We start from the raw sequence: 17,787 nt of genomic DNA on the forward strand, positions 1-17,787 counted from the left end.
CCACATCTGCATGTAAGTCAAACGTTGCCAAGCCATGTGGCCTTAGAACCATGTGGTTGTTGGACCGGTACGAATATGGTCGACTAACGATGGTTCTATTTTTGTGGAACGTAGTTGGTCTGATTGGTAGCGTTCCGGCCCAACAATTGCGGGCTGTTGGGTGCCACAGTCTCGGTAACGGCATGAGGAAATTTATGAAGGCAATACAGGATTTTAATATCCCCTGTGCCAGTGCGTCATTGAATATATGTATGTATAAGTTAAAACCCGACATACATACAATAGAGATATTCAAAATATAAAAATACATACATACATAGTATGGGTTGCACCACCCCCCAATCAAAATATTATCATTAGTTTACTTCAATGTTGTTGTTTTTGTGTATTATGCTTGATGTGATTATTTATATTTTTGATATTATAACTATTTCGGAATTGAGATTTTTGGTTTACAAATAAAGATTTTCCTGGAATAATAATATTATGTATAAAATACCTGAATGCATGTTTTGTTGTTTTAACTGTATATGATTTTATAAAATCATACATACATACATACTGTGCCCCCCCCCCCCCCCATATTGGTCGCCATCCCCACCTCATATGAATAAAGGGACGAAACTAAATTAACCATTTAAATGAATGAAATCTAGATCATAATTTTTAATTTAATTTTTATTTTATTTATTTATTTATTTATTGAAGAAAAAAAAAATCATGTTATACGTGTATAAAGTTTTGTACAAATTTTAGAGAAGATGAGAAGATGTTTCTGAATATTAAAGTTTTCTAGATTAGAATTACTGCGCAACTTGTAAGCCGAAGCGCTCGAGGCAAAATCTAACTCATATGACACCCTTAAAGGGACATTCTTGAGTTTGCTGCAATTTTTAAGATATTATCGACTAACAGAGACTTTTTAACGATTGTAATTACATATCACATAAAATATGCAGTGACGGATCAATTGGGGGGGGGGGTCAGGGGTCCGGACCCCCCCCCCTTTGTAAATTCGAGCATGATGTGTTCAGCTGCAAGAGGCGAGCTGTGTAAAATGAGAGATGAGTTTTCGCATTTGGACCCCCCCCCCCCCTTCAGAAATCCTGCATCCCTGCCTGATATTAGTGGCTGTATATTAAACGTGCTTCTGAACGTTCTAATATTTGTACTAGGTTAAATTTCTTTTTATATCCTAAAATGTTATTTTTCGTATGTACGGAATTATTTGAAGACAAAATCCAGTTTGGGCTTCTTCCAAATATTAAAATAGTGTTATTAATGTTGCTCATCACTTTAATTTTGCCTTTATCATAGTTTGACACCCCTTAGCCGATGTATATTTCTTGCTGGGGTGTCGTTAAACATTCATTCATTCATTCATTCATTCAAAGAAACATTGTCAGACAATGTGTGCAAAATATACCCAATGCGCGATATCTGTGACGTCACACGCACGTTTATCAACCTGTCGGTCAACATCTATATATTGTCCTACATATTATTTATTTATTTATTTATTTATTTTAAATTTATTTACCCTAAGGCAACGGATGAAGCACCTTTAAGTTTTACTGGGGTACTTTGACAGACAAGAAGGAAGTAACACACAAACACAGACAGAGCTAGCAGGTTCTAATAGACTAAATCAATTCCTATTGCCGATAATGTTAACGTTTACTAATAAAACTGATATAAGAAGCGTTTCAACACATCCAGGAAGTACAGCAATAGAAAATGTGGCACCTCACATCTAATCTACATGCAAGAAAATGGGGGGTCACGTATCATTTAAGAAATTTGATTAATATTTTTAATAGCAACCGTCATTTTTGCTGAAAATTCCAGTTCTATTTTTGGGGGTACCCCACATTAGTTTCAACCTCTGGTAGGCCTATATACTGCATAACAACTGTATAACAAATAAAAGTGTATTTATTTATTGTCAATGGATAATAGTATTTGCACAAATAATCAATGTCACATATTACTACCAATCACACCCACAGCTGCTTTTACTCCGTAAATACTCTGGTACTATGCAACCAGCAGACGCTGTAGTTTCGGTTTTGATTGCAGTTGCAAGAAAACAAAAATGAACAGAAAAGATGTGGCTAAACGTTTTCCTGTTAAGGTAGGCTGTTTATATCAATTTGGTACATACTCAGTGAATCGTATTTTAGTATAAAAGACCATTCCGACTCGTGCAATAATAATTTGGGCAACGCCCCTGGCCAATTCGACCACTTAAGAAAGAAAGGGAAAGACTTCGAACGTTCTAGTTCATCAAGATTAACTTTGGCTACAAGTGCAAGCACTTTGGTAGTGCTTGCACTTGTAGCCAAAGTTAATCTTGATGAACTACGAACGTTCCAGCATGCATGTTAATACTATTACTAACCCTAAACCTAAGCCTGAATGAACTGAATGTTGGAACGTTCGGATATATTCATAAAATAGACTCAAGTTTTGTTCATGCAGTAAACGCCGACTAGAGTAGGTTTGAGTGCTGCAATGAACATTATCGCCAAAGATCGAAAGGCGTCCTAAGTAGCAAGTCAAGACGTGTCCTATTTTATGTACGGCTTGTTTATTACGAATCTGCGGGTGTGAATTTTGACAACACAATAATTCAGAACCAGGAAGTACTTGCTACCGATAAAGAAACACAAAATAAGGAAAAAACAGGTAAAAAGTTATTTTTAATAAAAATGCATTATATACGATCGTTATTTTAAATAGGTGCATCGATTAAAATCATATGCTATCAGCACTTGTCAACAGCGAAAGAATCCTGTCGCTGTCACGGCGAAAGAATCCTGTCGCTGTCACGTCTGCTTTCATCTTTGGGTCAGGTCACGTGACGTACGTATTCTTTCAACAAAAACGAATTGTGGAAGCCCACTTACCTATAAGACGCTTTCTGATCCAGGCCTTGGAATGTACACATTCGACTGTGGCATGTGTTTTATCTATTGACGGAATACACTTGTAAGGTTATAAACATTTTATTAATTGATATTTGTAGTTAATTGAATACGGTAATAGATCAAATAATCAAATTGATCGTGTGATTACAATGTGTGTGCGATATAGCCATTTTTCCGTTAATAGGACGCTTCACAATCCTTCGAGGATATGTAGTATTCGACCAGATGACCCAGTAATATTCTACCACTTGATGCGGTCAGTCTGGGATCGATCCCCTTCGGTGGGCCCATTTGGCTATTTCTCGTCACTACCAGTGCACCACGACTGGTATATCAAAGACCGTGGTATGTGCTATCCTGTCTGTGGGATGGTGCATATAAAGATCCCTTGCTGCTAATCGGAAAGAGTAGCCCACGAAGTCGCGACAGCGGGTTTCCTCTCTCAATATCTGTGTGGTCCTTAATCATATGTCTGACGCCATATAACCGTAATTAAAATATGTTGAGTGCGTCGTTAAATAAAAACATTTCCTTCCTTCCTTTTACTTTCTAATTAACTAATAAAACAAAAAATTTAAGTTTATTTTATGGTAAATGCAACATATATCAAACAACTAAATCCCAAAACTGTTGATTTTAACAACTTTAACACATATTCATGCTTTTACATTCACACATGCACACACACACACACAAACACACACACACACACACACACACACACACATACTTTCTGATGAACAGTCTCTTTGGTCCTATCTCAATTCACAGATAATGATATTAGACTGAAAATAAATGAAATATAATTGTGTAAGTTCTGACAAACAGCACCAAAAGACATAAAAGTAGTGCATTTGTGGTTCTTGGGAGTTTATTTTGGGAATGTATCCTCAAGCTTTTCTATTGGTCGAATGCTGGGGCAACCCTCTCTATCATATGTCATTATTTGACCTCGTGGCCACGTGATCGAAATTATAAAGATTGAGGTCACATATGTGCATTGCCAGCTCTGTTTGATCATAAATAATTTTTTTTTTAAAGATTTCAAAAGGATTAAAATACCGGTATTGCAAATGTTCACGGAATGTTGGATGGTGTAATAGCATGCTATAAAAATGTCCGACGTTCATATTATCACTATAGTCGATGAATATATACTTATACGTTCATTCACATAGTTATCGTCTGCCATTGCGTTTTCAGAAGAAAGAATGTTCACCCTGTCGCGTATGTTCAAAATACTTTGGAAAAATCTTTATGCTATTCAGTTTAAACGAGTATAGTAATTAATTAAATACACTGGTGGAATACTAGGTACTGGTCGAATACTGGGGTCACTGCCCTATAATACATTATAATACGTTCTCATTATGCAATTAGTCGTACCGACTTGTCGCATGCGATCAAACCCAGTGTGCGATTTTGATTAAAAAAAATTAAGTGTCATAAGGACTACCTGTTTGCAAATCTTTAGAGCCCGCCTCCAATGCAGCAAGCCCTGTCATGTGTCTCCAGTAAAACAGAAGACACACTAAATATTTTGCATAAAACCATGGAAAAGATTGCTATTCAAGACTGGTTACCCAGAATTTTGAGATATATGTTGACTGTGTCATTTCGAAGAATCAATGTAATTTGTACAAATAATGTTTTACGAGCCATACAGGCTCATATGCTAGCCAAGCTAGAGAGTCCTACATGATGTTTGTGAGCCTCGAGCTCCCGGACCGGACTCACACACACTGAAACCATACTGTGAGAACACCTAAATCGCAATGACTTTAGTCTTATATGACAAGTCGCATCGGAATCGTACTGATTAGAACATGTCTGTTTCTCACGACAAATCGTAATCTCTCACCCAATCAAATCACATTAAGGTACAACTGTTTAGTTTTGTCACTTCCATGTTTTTTTTTCATTTGCTTAATTATAAACATGTGAAAATGTCCGGATTTCATGGGTCCATAAAACCTATTATTGTCCAATAGTGATTAGTAATTGTTTTGTTACATGATGCCATCAGTAAATTGTCTACATTCATGTTTTCTTTATTGCAGTGGAAATTTGTAGGCACTTACAATTCTCGCAAAATATTTTTAAACTAATGAGCTTTGTTTGAGGTCATCAAATCTTATGACATAACGTCTTCCAACACACACATTTCGAGTTGCTATGACAAATAGCATGCGACTAATCGCATAATGAGAACGCCGGTTTATGGGAATCACCAGTGGCAGTTATTGTTATTGTGAGAGTTATCTCCCTTGAATAGGGACCGTGGACACTTTCATGATTTAAATGTTTAATTAATCACCAAGTATTGCAGGGTTGAAAATTAGCAGTCGCCCGTGGCGACCTTTATTGGCTAAGGGCAACTAAGAATTTTACAAAGGTAGTGTGTTGGGCGACCATCGATTTTAGCATCTGACGAGTATGGCACTAGTTAAAAAAGAAACACACTGATACTGAATCAAATATGACAAGACACAGAAGACACAGAACATGTTGACAGCACCAACATAATGAATAAAGATAAAATTCATATAAAAACATATTAAACCCTACCGTCTAATGTTTTATTGTGTGTAAAAGTGCAGTGTAAATTAAAACAAAAATTCTTTACAAATTACCATCAAACTGCATAGGTTAACTCTTTGTTTTCTGATACAGGTTTTAAGGCAATTGATGGAACATCCAAGGTAATCCGAATGACACAATCGTAATGCATGATCAGGGCCGTATCTCTGTACAAAGCAGTCGAATGGTCATTTGGCAGAACAGCGAATGATTCCATGGATCTCTGTCTAGTGCCTCGTCTATAGGAGAACAGCCACTCCTGAGGAAATCATTTGCTGGGGATTTCACCCCTCTTGAATCGCCACAAAGTTTATTCCATACCTCTTGCATCACCACGAAGAGGACTGCCACTCCCAGACTAGTGTACTAAAGTACGCGTAGTTCTACCTTTAATCCCTTTGTACTGCGTTATCTTTTACCCTGTATTAAAAATGAGTTTTAATATGTATAAATTAATGGTACTTTGTAAAGAAACATGTTTATTTATACTGGATTTCTTTTTCAATTTTTTTTTTTTTTGAGTTGGTATGGGTTTAAAACTTAATAACATGTTTTTATATGAATTTTAACTTTATTCGTTATGAAGTTAAATGCCAATGCATCGGTTTTCATTAACACAAATGGACTATATACGGTGAGCACATGGATATTATACAACAACAACAAAACCCCACTCTAGTTTTGATTTTGGATGTGCAGTTAAATTCCAGTGTGATAACTGGAGGGCTAGTTGAATTTGAGAAGGGCCAGTAAGATTTTTTCTTCAACTAGCCCTGCTTGTGACCATGGTTTTCATGTTAATTTTCAACCCTGGTATTGGATGTTAAACATTTAGTAATTCTGACATATAGTCTTATAGAAGAAACCCGCTACATTTTTCCATTAATAGCAAGGGATCTTTTATATGCACCATCCCACAGACAGGATAGCACATACCACAGCCTTTGATATAGTGCAGGTCACACATTAAGTCAATACTTTTTCTTCATGTGCAGGGCGAATTGCTTCCCTCTATTTGGCAAATTTAAAATGGCAGGCAAATATTTTATGTTGTCGTTAGAAGATTTAGTTTGTTAATCGGAATTTAATAAGTACAGTAGGTTATACATTTTTGATTTGTGTCCATTTGTTGCACTATTGTGGTTGAAAAACAATTGAAACATGGTGCCACAAGTTTTGAATACCAGTAGTGCTGCAACGATAAACCGGTATACCGGTATATCACGATGTTTCATCAGCTCGATACGAACCGCGGTACAGTTTTGTGTATCGCGATATTTACACGTTATTGTTTTCTTGTATCTTATTTGACAAACAAACAGAAAGTGTGCAAATAACCATGCATAGCACTCGTCTGTTTACGCGGCGACTTTAAACTTAGCGATGACATGAACTGGCAGCAGGCGAAAAAGTACATAATTTTTAGCCTGGGAGATATAATTTAGGAAGGAAAAGTAAAGTAAAGTTTGTTTTATTTAACGACGCCACTAGAACACATTGATTTTTGTATCTTATCATCGGCTATTGGACGTCAAACATATGGTCACTGTTTTTAGAGGAAACCCGCTGTCGCCACATAGGCTACTCTTTTACGACAGGCAGCAAGGAATCTTTTATTTGTGCTTCCCACAGGCAGGATAGCACAAACCATGGCCTTTGTTGAACCAGTTATGGAACACTGGTCGGTGCAAGTGGTTTACACCATTGAGCCTTGCGAAGCACTCACTCAGGGTGTGGTGTCGGTATCTGGATTAAAAATCCCATGCCTCGACTAGGATCCGAACCCAGTACTTACCAGCCTGTAGACCGATGGCCTTTTTTTATCTTTTTATTTGTGAAACTCAATATTGCACATATACATAAAATTTACAAATAAAAATAATAAAAAGATTCACACATATCCACGCACATACTCTCACATAGAGCCACTCACACATTTATCACGAACTCACACACATTCACACAAACACACGCAAACATTAAAAGAAAATTGAGGGATATTGATCTTATAAGATAATATGACATTTTAAAGAAAAATACTAAATATAAATATTAGTTTTCAAGTGGGTATTTAAAAACTAATTCATCATTATTTAGATCAAGAAAAATATTATTTTTAATATATTTATTAATAAATGCAGAAAATCTATTTTTAAAGCGATATTGATTTAAAAGTAGTAAGAAGTACTGATGCAGATAATGCTTAAAAAACTTAACAATATTAATATTTACACCCCTTGATTCCGCTATTAAACGTCTCTTGAAAACTGATACTCTATATATTGAGAGCAAAGCATTGATGAATTCATTTGAGCAATTTTGTATTTTGAAGTAACACCCAAAAAGCAATAATTTGTTTTAACAATTCTAAAGAAAAACCATTATCCTTAAACATATAAATACATATTTCATGAAAAATAGAAATTAAATCATAAAGTTCATCACAATACAACAATAAATGACACATATCTTCTTCTTGTTTAAAACAAACAGGATATTGGCTAGATGCTACTTTACCGTATTTAAATAAGTTGGAATATGTGAATATAATGTTATGTGCTATCTTAAAATCAAAAAGTCAACAAATTCCGAAGTCTTATCACAATAATGTATAATTTTCCAAACTGGCTTCCAATCGTGGCCTAACCACGACGCCTCCGAAGCCGGTGATATATAGGAAGGAAGGAAATGTTTTATTTAACGACGCACTCAACACATTGTATTTACGGTTATATGGCGTCGGACATGGTTAAGGATCACACAGATGTTGAGAGAGGAAAACCGCTGTCGCCACTTCATGGGCTACTCTTTTCGATTAGCCGCAAGGAGTCTTTTATATGCACCATCCCACAGACAGGGTAGTACATACCACGGCCTTTGTTACACCAGTTGTGGAGCACTGGCTGGAACGAGAAATAGATCAATGGGTCCACCGACGGGATTGATCCTAGACTGACCGCGTAGCAAGCGAACGCTTTACCACTGGGCTACGTCCCGCCCCTCGATATAGGTGACCGTCTAGTATGTGGAATATTTGTCATTGTAATGTTGGTTTGGAGGGATTTTCACGATTTTTGTCTGGACTAACGTGGGAGAAACCTACTGGTAATTAAAGGTAGGTCCTAGTAAAGTACAAAAATGTTCCCTGGTGTTATCTCAAGCTGTCAAACGTCCCAACGGTCATATCTGTTATTAACTTTCTGGACACAGTACTGAATACTCGTACGTATATATATATATATATATGGTAATTAAAATTCATACATTTTATTCCTTTCATTTATTATTTATTTCATTATGTTAAATTTAGACAATTAGATTTGTTTCGCTTCTGCCTTCATTAAACAAATCCATAAATATCAGATATATATCGCAATACATACTGCAATACGGTTTGTCGTATCGCAATATATCGCAATACGGTTTTGATCATATCGTTGCACCCCTAAATACCAGCTATAATAATATATAGGGTATTTAATAATATTCGGACGAAGAAAGCACCACACTTTCTACATCCCTTCGATCTACCTTTAATATGCCAGTCGTGGTGCACTGGCTGGAACGAAAATTAGCCCAATGAGCCCCACCGATGCGGATCGAGTGCATCTCCACTGGGCTACATCTCGCCCGTGCTACTTTTGTAAGCCATACGTTTATTGGTTTATTTTCAGGTGGAGTTGCATGTTCATTTGGATGGAGCTGTCAGAACACAGACAATCTTGGATATTGGCCAGTAAGACTAAGTATACATATACCACTCTGGTCTCAGTGGTGAAGTGGTTAGACCATCTGGGTTAAGGCTGGATGTACAATGTTCAAACCCCAATAGGGGACATTCAAATATTGTGTGATGCTAATTTTGTCAAATTTAGGCATTCTCCCTCCCCCTGTAATGCTTCTTAGCCCTATACCATATACCCCAAAATATTACACAACAGAAACAAGTCATACAATGGTGTAATGTAATTTTAACATTCTTGTTTTGTAATAACACTAGATAATGTTTGGACCATCACTCACCCACATCCAGTAATGCTACATAATGTTTGGACAATCATCTACCCACCCCAGTAATGCTACATTATGTTTGGACCATCATCCACCCCCACCCCCCCCCCCCCCCCCCACCCCCACCCCCAGTAATGCTAAATTATGTTTGGACCATCATCCACCCACCCCCAGTAATGCTACATTATGTTTGGACCATCATCCACCCACCCCCAGTAATGCTACATTATGTTTGGACCATCACCCACCCACCCCCAGTAATGCTACATAATGTTTGGACCATCATCCACCCACCCCCAGTAATGCTACGTTATGTTTGGACCATCATCCACCCACCCCCAGTAATGCTACATTATGTTTGGACCATCATCCACCCACCCCCAGTAATGCTACATTATGTTTGGACCATCACCCACCCCCGGTAATGCTACATAATGTTTGGACCATCACCCACTCCCAGTAATGCTACATAATGTTTGGACCATCACCCACTCCCAGTAATGCTACATAATGTTTGGACCATCACCCACTCCCAGTAATGCTACATAATGTTTGGACCATCACCCACTCCCAGTAATGCTACATTATGTTTGGACCATCACCCACCCCCGGTAATGCTACATAATGTTTGGACCATCACCCACCCCCGGTAATGCTACATTATGTTTGGACCATCACCCACCCCCGGTAATGCTACATTATGTTTGGACCACCACCCACCCCCGGTAACACTACATTATGTTTGGACCATCACCCACCCCCGGTAACGCTACATAATGTTTGGACCATCACCCACCCCCGGTAGCGCTACATAATGTTTGGACCATCACCCACCCCCAGTAGCGCTACATAATGTTTGGACCATCACCCACCCCCAATAACGCTATATTATGTAGCCGATGATTAATTAATCAATGTGCTCCAGTGGTGTTGTTAAACAAAACAAACTTTTATAAAAGATCTCATGCTGCAAATCGAAAAGACTAGCGCATTATAACGTGTTGGTAGCGGGTTTCCTATCTCATTATCTCTGTTGTCCTTAACCATATGTCCGACACCATATAATTAGAGACAAAATGTGTTGAGTGCATCGTTAAAGAAAACATAAATTTCTTTCATTTCTTTAAGCACCAAACAGAACTTTGTAGTTTAGAATTTGCTGAGACGGCGTTATACACATACAGGCATCACCGATTTCTTTTCCCGTTTCCAGAAAACGTGGCATCAAGCTTCCTGCGAGCACTGTAGATGGACTGAACAAGGAAATTGTCATTAGTTATGGCGCATCCCTGGATACCCTGCTGGCAAGTTTTCACATCTTCGCACCAGTTTTTGCGTAAGTCATAATTATTACCTCCCTTGAAGAAGATCAACCCTTCGCACCAAAGTAATACTTTTCTCTATTTTTTCTTTTAATTATGCTTCCTGGACAGGGTTTATCACTTGGGAGGTCGGTGAGGGAGCAATTTGTTTTGTATATCTGGCTACACCTGAAGTCATTTTAAAGTAGGGCTATTTGGGGTGGGGGGGGGGGGAGAGAGAGAGAGAGAGAGAGAGAGAGACAGAGAGAGAGAGACAGACAGACAGTCTATTGAGTGCTCAATTGATCCATTCAACTGATTGGATTTTTTCTCATTCCAACCAGTGCTCCACAGTTAGTCAAAGGCCGTGGTATGTGCTGTCCTGTCTGTGGGAATGTGCATATAAAAGATCCCTTGCTGCATTAGGAACAATGATGACTACATATGTATGTGTCAGAATTACGAAGTGTTTGACATCCAATAGCTCATCATTAATTAATCTGTGTACTCTAGTGGTGTCATTAAACAAAGAACTTTATGTAGTCAAAACAAAACAGACTGTAAGTGTCCCTACTATAGTTCTTTCCATGGGGAGCACTGTTTTCTTAATATGATATTGTACTACAAGTTATTTATTTCTGAGCCGATTGTTTTTTAAATTGTACACAAAAATAGTGGGGTTTTTTGTTGTTATTTTCAAAACACTTTCACTTTTTATCATACATCAACTCAAACTCAAATTATGTTTTTAAAAAATAATTGTTCATGGAGGTTGCATGGGACGAACTATAGGTGGTTATGGGAATTTTACAGGAGACTGTTCTTTCTGTCATCAAAACTATTCAATAGATGACATGTTATTCAAATATAAAATACACATACATTGTATATATGTTACATTGTACACGATGTGCAAGAATGAGTACAAGAACAGTCATGTGAATAAATAAAACATATTGGTGTGTCTTTTAAAAGATTTTATGGCCATAACAATGAGAAAGATTTGTAAACTTTATAAAATTATGTATCAATATGACCTACATGTATAGGTTACAAAGCCTGTAATGGACACTGTATGCTAACCTACCGGCCTCAGTGGCGTCGTGGTTAGGCCATCGGTCTACAGGCTGGTAGGTACTGGGTTCGGATCCCAGTCGAGGCATGGAATTTTTAATCCAGATACCGACTCAAAACCCTGAGTGAGTGCATCGCAAGGCTCAATGGGTAGGTGTAAACCACTTGCACCGACCAGTGATCCATAACTGGTTAAACAAAGGCCATGATTTGTACTATCCTGCCTGTGGGAAGCGCAAATAAAAGATCCCTTGCTGCCTGTCATAAAAGAGTAGCCTATGTGGTGACGGGGGGTGGGGGTGTTTCCTCTAAAAAACAGTGTCAGAATGACCATATGTTTGATGTCCAATAGCCGATGATAAGATAAAAAAATCAATGTGCTCTAGTGGCATCGTTAAATGAAACAAACTTTACTTTGTGTGCTAACCTGTATGTTGGTTAATTATCACACACTATAGGATTATTTTAAATTTAAAATTTTTAATGCCTGCTAAAAAGGCATTCATTTAATGCCTGTTGAAATATCTTGCTTTCTCCTAGGAATGTCTTGGAATTTCATGTTTACAGATCTTTGTAGAGTATCATAGCTGAAATGATGTCATTCTTGTCTATTTTTAAACACGATTGGTTTGGCTTTATAGATATTATGATCGATTAAAAATAGGGCTGGGACGTAGCCCAGTAGTACAGCGCTCGCTCACTGTGTGGTCGGTCTGGGATCGATCCCCGCCGGTGGGGCCCATTGGTCTATTTCTCGTTCCAGGCAGTGCATCATGACTGGTATATCAAAGGCTGTGGTATGTACTACCCTGTCTGTGGGATGGTGCATATAAAAGATCCCTTGCTGCTAATCAAAAAGAGTAGCCAATGAAGTGGTGACAGCAGGTTTCCTCTCTCAATATCTGTGTGGTCAATAACCATATGTCTGATGCCATATAACCGTAAATAAAATGTGTTGGGTGCGTCGTTAAATAAAACATTTCTTTTGATTAATAATCGATTATCACAGAAAATGTTAACTTTTAATTGTTCCGCCAATTTAGATGATGGAATTGATGTAAATATGTTGGGGTTGGTGTTTGCTTTCATGTATATAATTTATATAAAGTATGTTTTCAGCTTATTGTTTTTTTTCTCGTTCTAACCAGTGCACCACAACTGGACAAAGGCTGTGGTATGTGCTTTCCTGTCTGTGGGAAAGTGCATATAAAAGATCCCTTGCTGCATTAGGAGTCAGTAATTAAAGTGGCAGTATCCAGAATATTTTTATTATTTAAGCATATAGAACAGAAAATCCAACTACGTTTGGTGCATATATGATGCCGCACTCCGCATTGGTTTCACTACGCTGGCTTATCCAGGTCAAAAACAAAGCCAGTATTTTGAAAGTGGGACACTTTTGATGGGCTCGTACCGATCTCGGTTTTCATTGGCTTAATCACAAGTATAGAATTCCCCAACAAGAGCTCACGTGAGATTTCACAATTTTTGAAAATATTTAACTGTCTTGATTGAGGGGTCGTCTCATATCTCCTAAACGTATTTATATCCATAGAGGTATGGTACAACGCCTTTCCAGAGGTCGGTGGGTGGGGGATTTGCCTTGAAATTTTGACAGTGGCCAGCTGTTGGCATACGTGTTACATGTAAGGGGGTGTTACTAATTAGGTAACACTCTAGGGGTAGAGGAAGAGGGTACTGTGTACATTTTTCAAGACTATATGTGATTTTTATTCATTACTTAGACCTAAAAAGGTGTTTTTTGGAAATGCGCGGTCAGTCTAGGATCAATCCCCATTGGCGGGTGTATAAAAGACCATGGTATGTGATATCCTGTCTGTGGGATGGTACATATAAACGATCCCTTGCTAAAAAAAAAATGTAGCGGGTTTCCAAGGCGCATGTGCAGGGATTTCAGCGGGGTTGGGGATATAGACTGTGTTGAGTGAAGTTTATATGGGGCCATGCTCCTCAAAAAAATACATTTCAGTTTTTTTTTAAGCTTGGGCAAGTAAAGGTTTCGACCTCTAATACCCTCCCCCTGCACATGCACCCGATTCCTCTCTAAGATTTTATGTCAAAATTACCAAATGTTAGACATCCAACAGCAGATGGAAGGAAGGATATAGGATATGTTTTATTTAACGACGCACTCAACACATTTTATTTACGGTTGTATGGGATCGGATGATTATTAAATCAATATGCTTTATCTTTGATGTGGTTATACAACCCCCCCCCCCCCCAACTTTACCCTTTCCAAACGAAATAATATTTATTTGAATTTGTCGATGTTAACACGTAAAATTAAGAAGTGAAAACATTCATTGTCTACTTTAGTATATTTTATTTTAAAAGTATATACATGATTAATGTGTCACTAGTATACAAACTAAACTTTGAAAGTTCTACTTACACTTTATAAAATATCAATTCTGTATTGAACATTTGATCGGTTGGTGTAAACGAATTATAACCAATGATTCCGGGGGCGGGACGTAGCCCAGTAGTAAAGTGTTCGCTCAATGCGAGGTCGGTCTGGGATCGATCCTCTTCGGTGGGCCCATTGGGCTATTTCTCGATCCAGCCAGTGCACCACGACTGCTACATGTATATCAAAGGCCATGGTATGTACTACCCAGACTGTGGGATGGTGCATATAAAAGATCCCTTGCTGCTAATCAAAAAGAGTAGCCCATGAAGTGGCAACAGTAGGTTTCCTCTCTCAATATCTGTGTGGTCCTTAACCATATGTCTGACGCCATATATCTGTAAATAAAATGTGTTGAGTGTGTTGTTAAATAAAACACTTCCTTCCTTCATACTGATTCCCAACGCAACAACAGGGAACATGTTGTTTGTGAAATCTTGATTATAGATCCCTTGCTGCTAATCGAAAAGAGTAGCCCATGAAGTGGCGACAGCAGGTTTCCTCCCTCAATATCTGTGTGGTCCTTAACCATGTCCGATGTGTTGAGTGTGTCGTTAAAGAGACATTCCAGAGTTTGCTGCATTGTAAGATGTTTCTGAAAAATAAAATATTTCTATGATTTAACTTACATATTAAATATATTTTCTGGTTTTGAATATCAGTGTCTGTATATTCAATGTGTTTCTGGTCATCTTAATATTTGTAAAAACCCCAAACTGCATTTTTCCTTCAGATAATTTTGTACGTACGAAAAAAAAATATTTTAGGAAATAAAATGAAAAGTAACCTAGTACAAATAGTAGAACGATCAGAAACATGTTCAGTATACAGCCACTAATATTTTATGGAGGAATTACAATCGTTAAAAAGTCTCTGTTAGTCGATAACACGTTAAATATTGCAGCAAACACAGGAATATCCCTTTAAATAAAACATTTCCTTCCTTCCTTAAACAAACATGTAGTCTGTTGAGTGTGTCGGTAAATAAAACATTTCCTTCCTTCCTTAAACAAACATGTAGTCTGTTGAGTGTGTCGGTAAATAAAACATTTCCTTCCTTCCTTCTTCCTGTTTTTAAAGTGGTGACAGAGATGCAGTCTACACAATGGCGTATGAGTTCTGTGAGGACTGCGCACGGCAAGGTATAGTGTACGCCGAGGTTCGGTATTCTCCGCATCTCCTCGCTAACACGTTCGACAAGCCGGCTTATGCAAGGGAAAGTGGAAGCTTTTCGCCGCGAGACGTTGTGTGTACTGTTAACGAGGCCCTGGAGAAAGGCTCGAGGGATTTTAACATCACCGTGAAATCCATTTTGGCCTGCATTAGATCCAGCTCAGGTAATAATGAGACTGTATTTCGAGGGTCGACAACAAAAAGTTTGTGTAGTAGGTTCAAAGTTGTACAAAAAAATACAGAATAAATCTTTCTCCCATCCCTAGCTATACAAGACAGACCCATTCCATGACGTCAGCCCATGCAGAATAAATCTTTCTTCCATCCCTAGCTATGCAAGACAGGCATGTTCCATGACGTCAGCCTATACAGAATAAATCTTCTCCCATCCCTAGCTATGCAAGACAGACTCATTCCATGACATCAGCCCATACAGAATAAATCTTCTCCCATCCCTAGCTACATGTATGCAAGACAGACCCATTCCACGACATCAGCCCATACGGAATAAATCTTCTCCCATCCCTAGCCATGCAAGACAGACCCATTCTATGATGTCAGCCCATACAGAATAAATCTTTCTCCCATCCCTAGCTATGCAAGACAGACCCATTCTATGGCGGCCCATGCAGAATAAATCTTTCTCCCATCCCTAGCTATGCAAGACAGACCCATTCCACGACATCAGCCCATACGGAATAAATCTTTCTCCCATCCCTAGCTATGCAAGACAGACTCATTCCACGACATCAGCCCATACAGAATAAATCTTCTCCCATCCCTAGCTATGCAAGACTGACCCATTCTATGATGTCAGCCCATACAGAATAAATCTTCTCCCATCCCTAGCTATGCAAGACAGACCCATTCTATGATGTCAGCCCATACAGAATAAATCTTTCTCCCATCCCTAGCTATGCAAGACAGACCCATTCCACGACATCAGCCCATACAGAATAAATCTTTCTCCCATCCCTAGCTATGCAAGACAGACCCATTCCACGACATCAGCCCATACAGAATAAATCTTTCTCCCATCCCTAGCTATGCAAGACAGACCCATTCCATGACATCAGCCCATACAGAATAAATCTTCTCCCATCCCTAGCTATGCAAGACAGACCCATTCTATGATGTCAGCCCATGCAGAATAAATCTTTCTCCCATCCCTAGCTATGCAAGACAGACCCATTCCACGACATCAGCCCATACAGAATAAATCTTCTCCCATCCCTAGCTATACAAGACAGACCCATTCCATGACATCAGCCCATGCAGAATAAATCTTTCTCCCATCCCTAGCTATGCAAGACAGACCCATTCCACGACATCAGCCCATACAGAATAAATCTTCTCCCATCCCTAGCTTACAAGACAGACCCATTCCACGACATCAGACCATGCAGAATAAATCTTTCTCCCATCCCTAGCTATGCAAGACAGACCCATTCCATGATGTCAGCCCATACAGAATAAATCTTTCTCCCATCCCTAGCTATGCAAGACAGACCCATTCCATGATGTCAGCCCATCTATGATGTCAGCCCACAGAATAAATCTTTCTCCCATCCCTAGCTATGCAAGACAGACCCATTCCACGACATCAGCCCATGCAAGAATACCCATTCTCCCATCAGCCCCTGCAGAATAAATCTTTCTCCCATCCCTAGCTATGCAAGACAGACCCATTCCACGACATCAGCCCATCCCATCCCTAGCTATGCAAGACAGACCCATTCCACGACATCAGCCCATACAGAATAAATCTTTCTCCCATCCCTAGCTATGCAAGACAGACCCATTCCATGACATCAGCCCATATGGAATAAATCTTTCTCCCATCCCTTGCTATGCAAGACGGACTCAATCCACGACATCAGCCCATACGGAATAAATCTTCTCCCATCCCTAGCTATGCAAGACAGACTCATTCCATGACATCAGCCCATACAGAATAAATCTTCTCCCATCCCTAGCTACATGTATGCAAGACAGACCCATTCCACAACATCAGCCCATATGGAATAAATCTTCTCCCATCCCTAGCCATGCAAGACAGACCCATTCTATGATGTCAGCCCATACAGAATAAATCTTTCTCCCATCCCTAGCTATGCAAGACAGACCCATTCTATGATGTCAGCCCATACAGAATAAATCTTTCTCCCATCCCTAGCTATGCAAGACAGACCCATTCCACGACATCAGCCCATACAGAATAAATCTTTCTCCCATCCCTAGCTATGCAAGACAGACCCATTCCATGACATCAGCCCATACAGAATAA

The 17,787-nt window shown here is 38.8% G+C and overlaps 1 protein-coding gene across 1 annotated transcript in view; it reads left to right on the top strand.

Moving 5' to 3' along the window:
• Positions 1 to 2,038: 2,038 nt before the first annotated feature.
• The window catches only part of LOC121377488 (adenosine deaminase-like), a 31,273-nt gene continuing 15,524 nt past the window's right edge, over positions 2,039 to 17,787 (top strand). The window contains exons 1-4 of the mRNA XM_041505498.1: positions 2,039 to 2,134; positions 9,185 to 9,246; positions 10,735 to 10,857; positions 15,408 to 15,664. Of these exons, the coding sequence (XP_041361432.1) occupies positions 2,096 to 2,134; positions 9,185 to 9,246; positions 10,735 to 10,857; positions 15,408 to 15,664 (481 nt within the window). The 5' untranslated portion in view covers positions 2,039 to 2,095. The remainder of the gene's footprint in view (positions 2,135 to 9,184; positions 9,247 to 10,734; positions 10,858 to 15,407; positions 15,665 to 17,787) is intronic.

Source organism: Gigantopelta aegis, chromosome 7 (assembly GCF_016097555.1).
Source record: "Gigantopelta aegis isolate Gae_Host chromosome 7, Gae_host_genome, whole genome shotgun sequence".
Classification (NCBI taxonomy): Eukaryota; Metazoa; Mollusca; class Gastropoda; order Neomphalida; family Peltospiridae; genus Gigantopelta; species Gigantopelta aegis.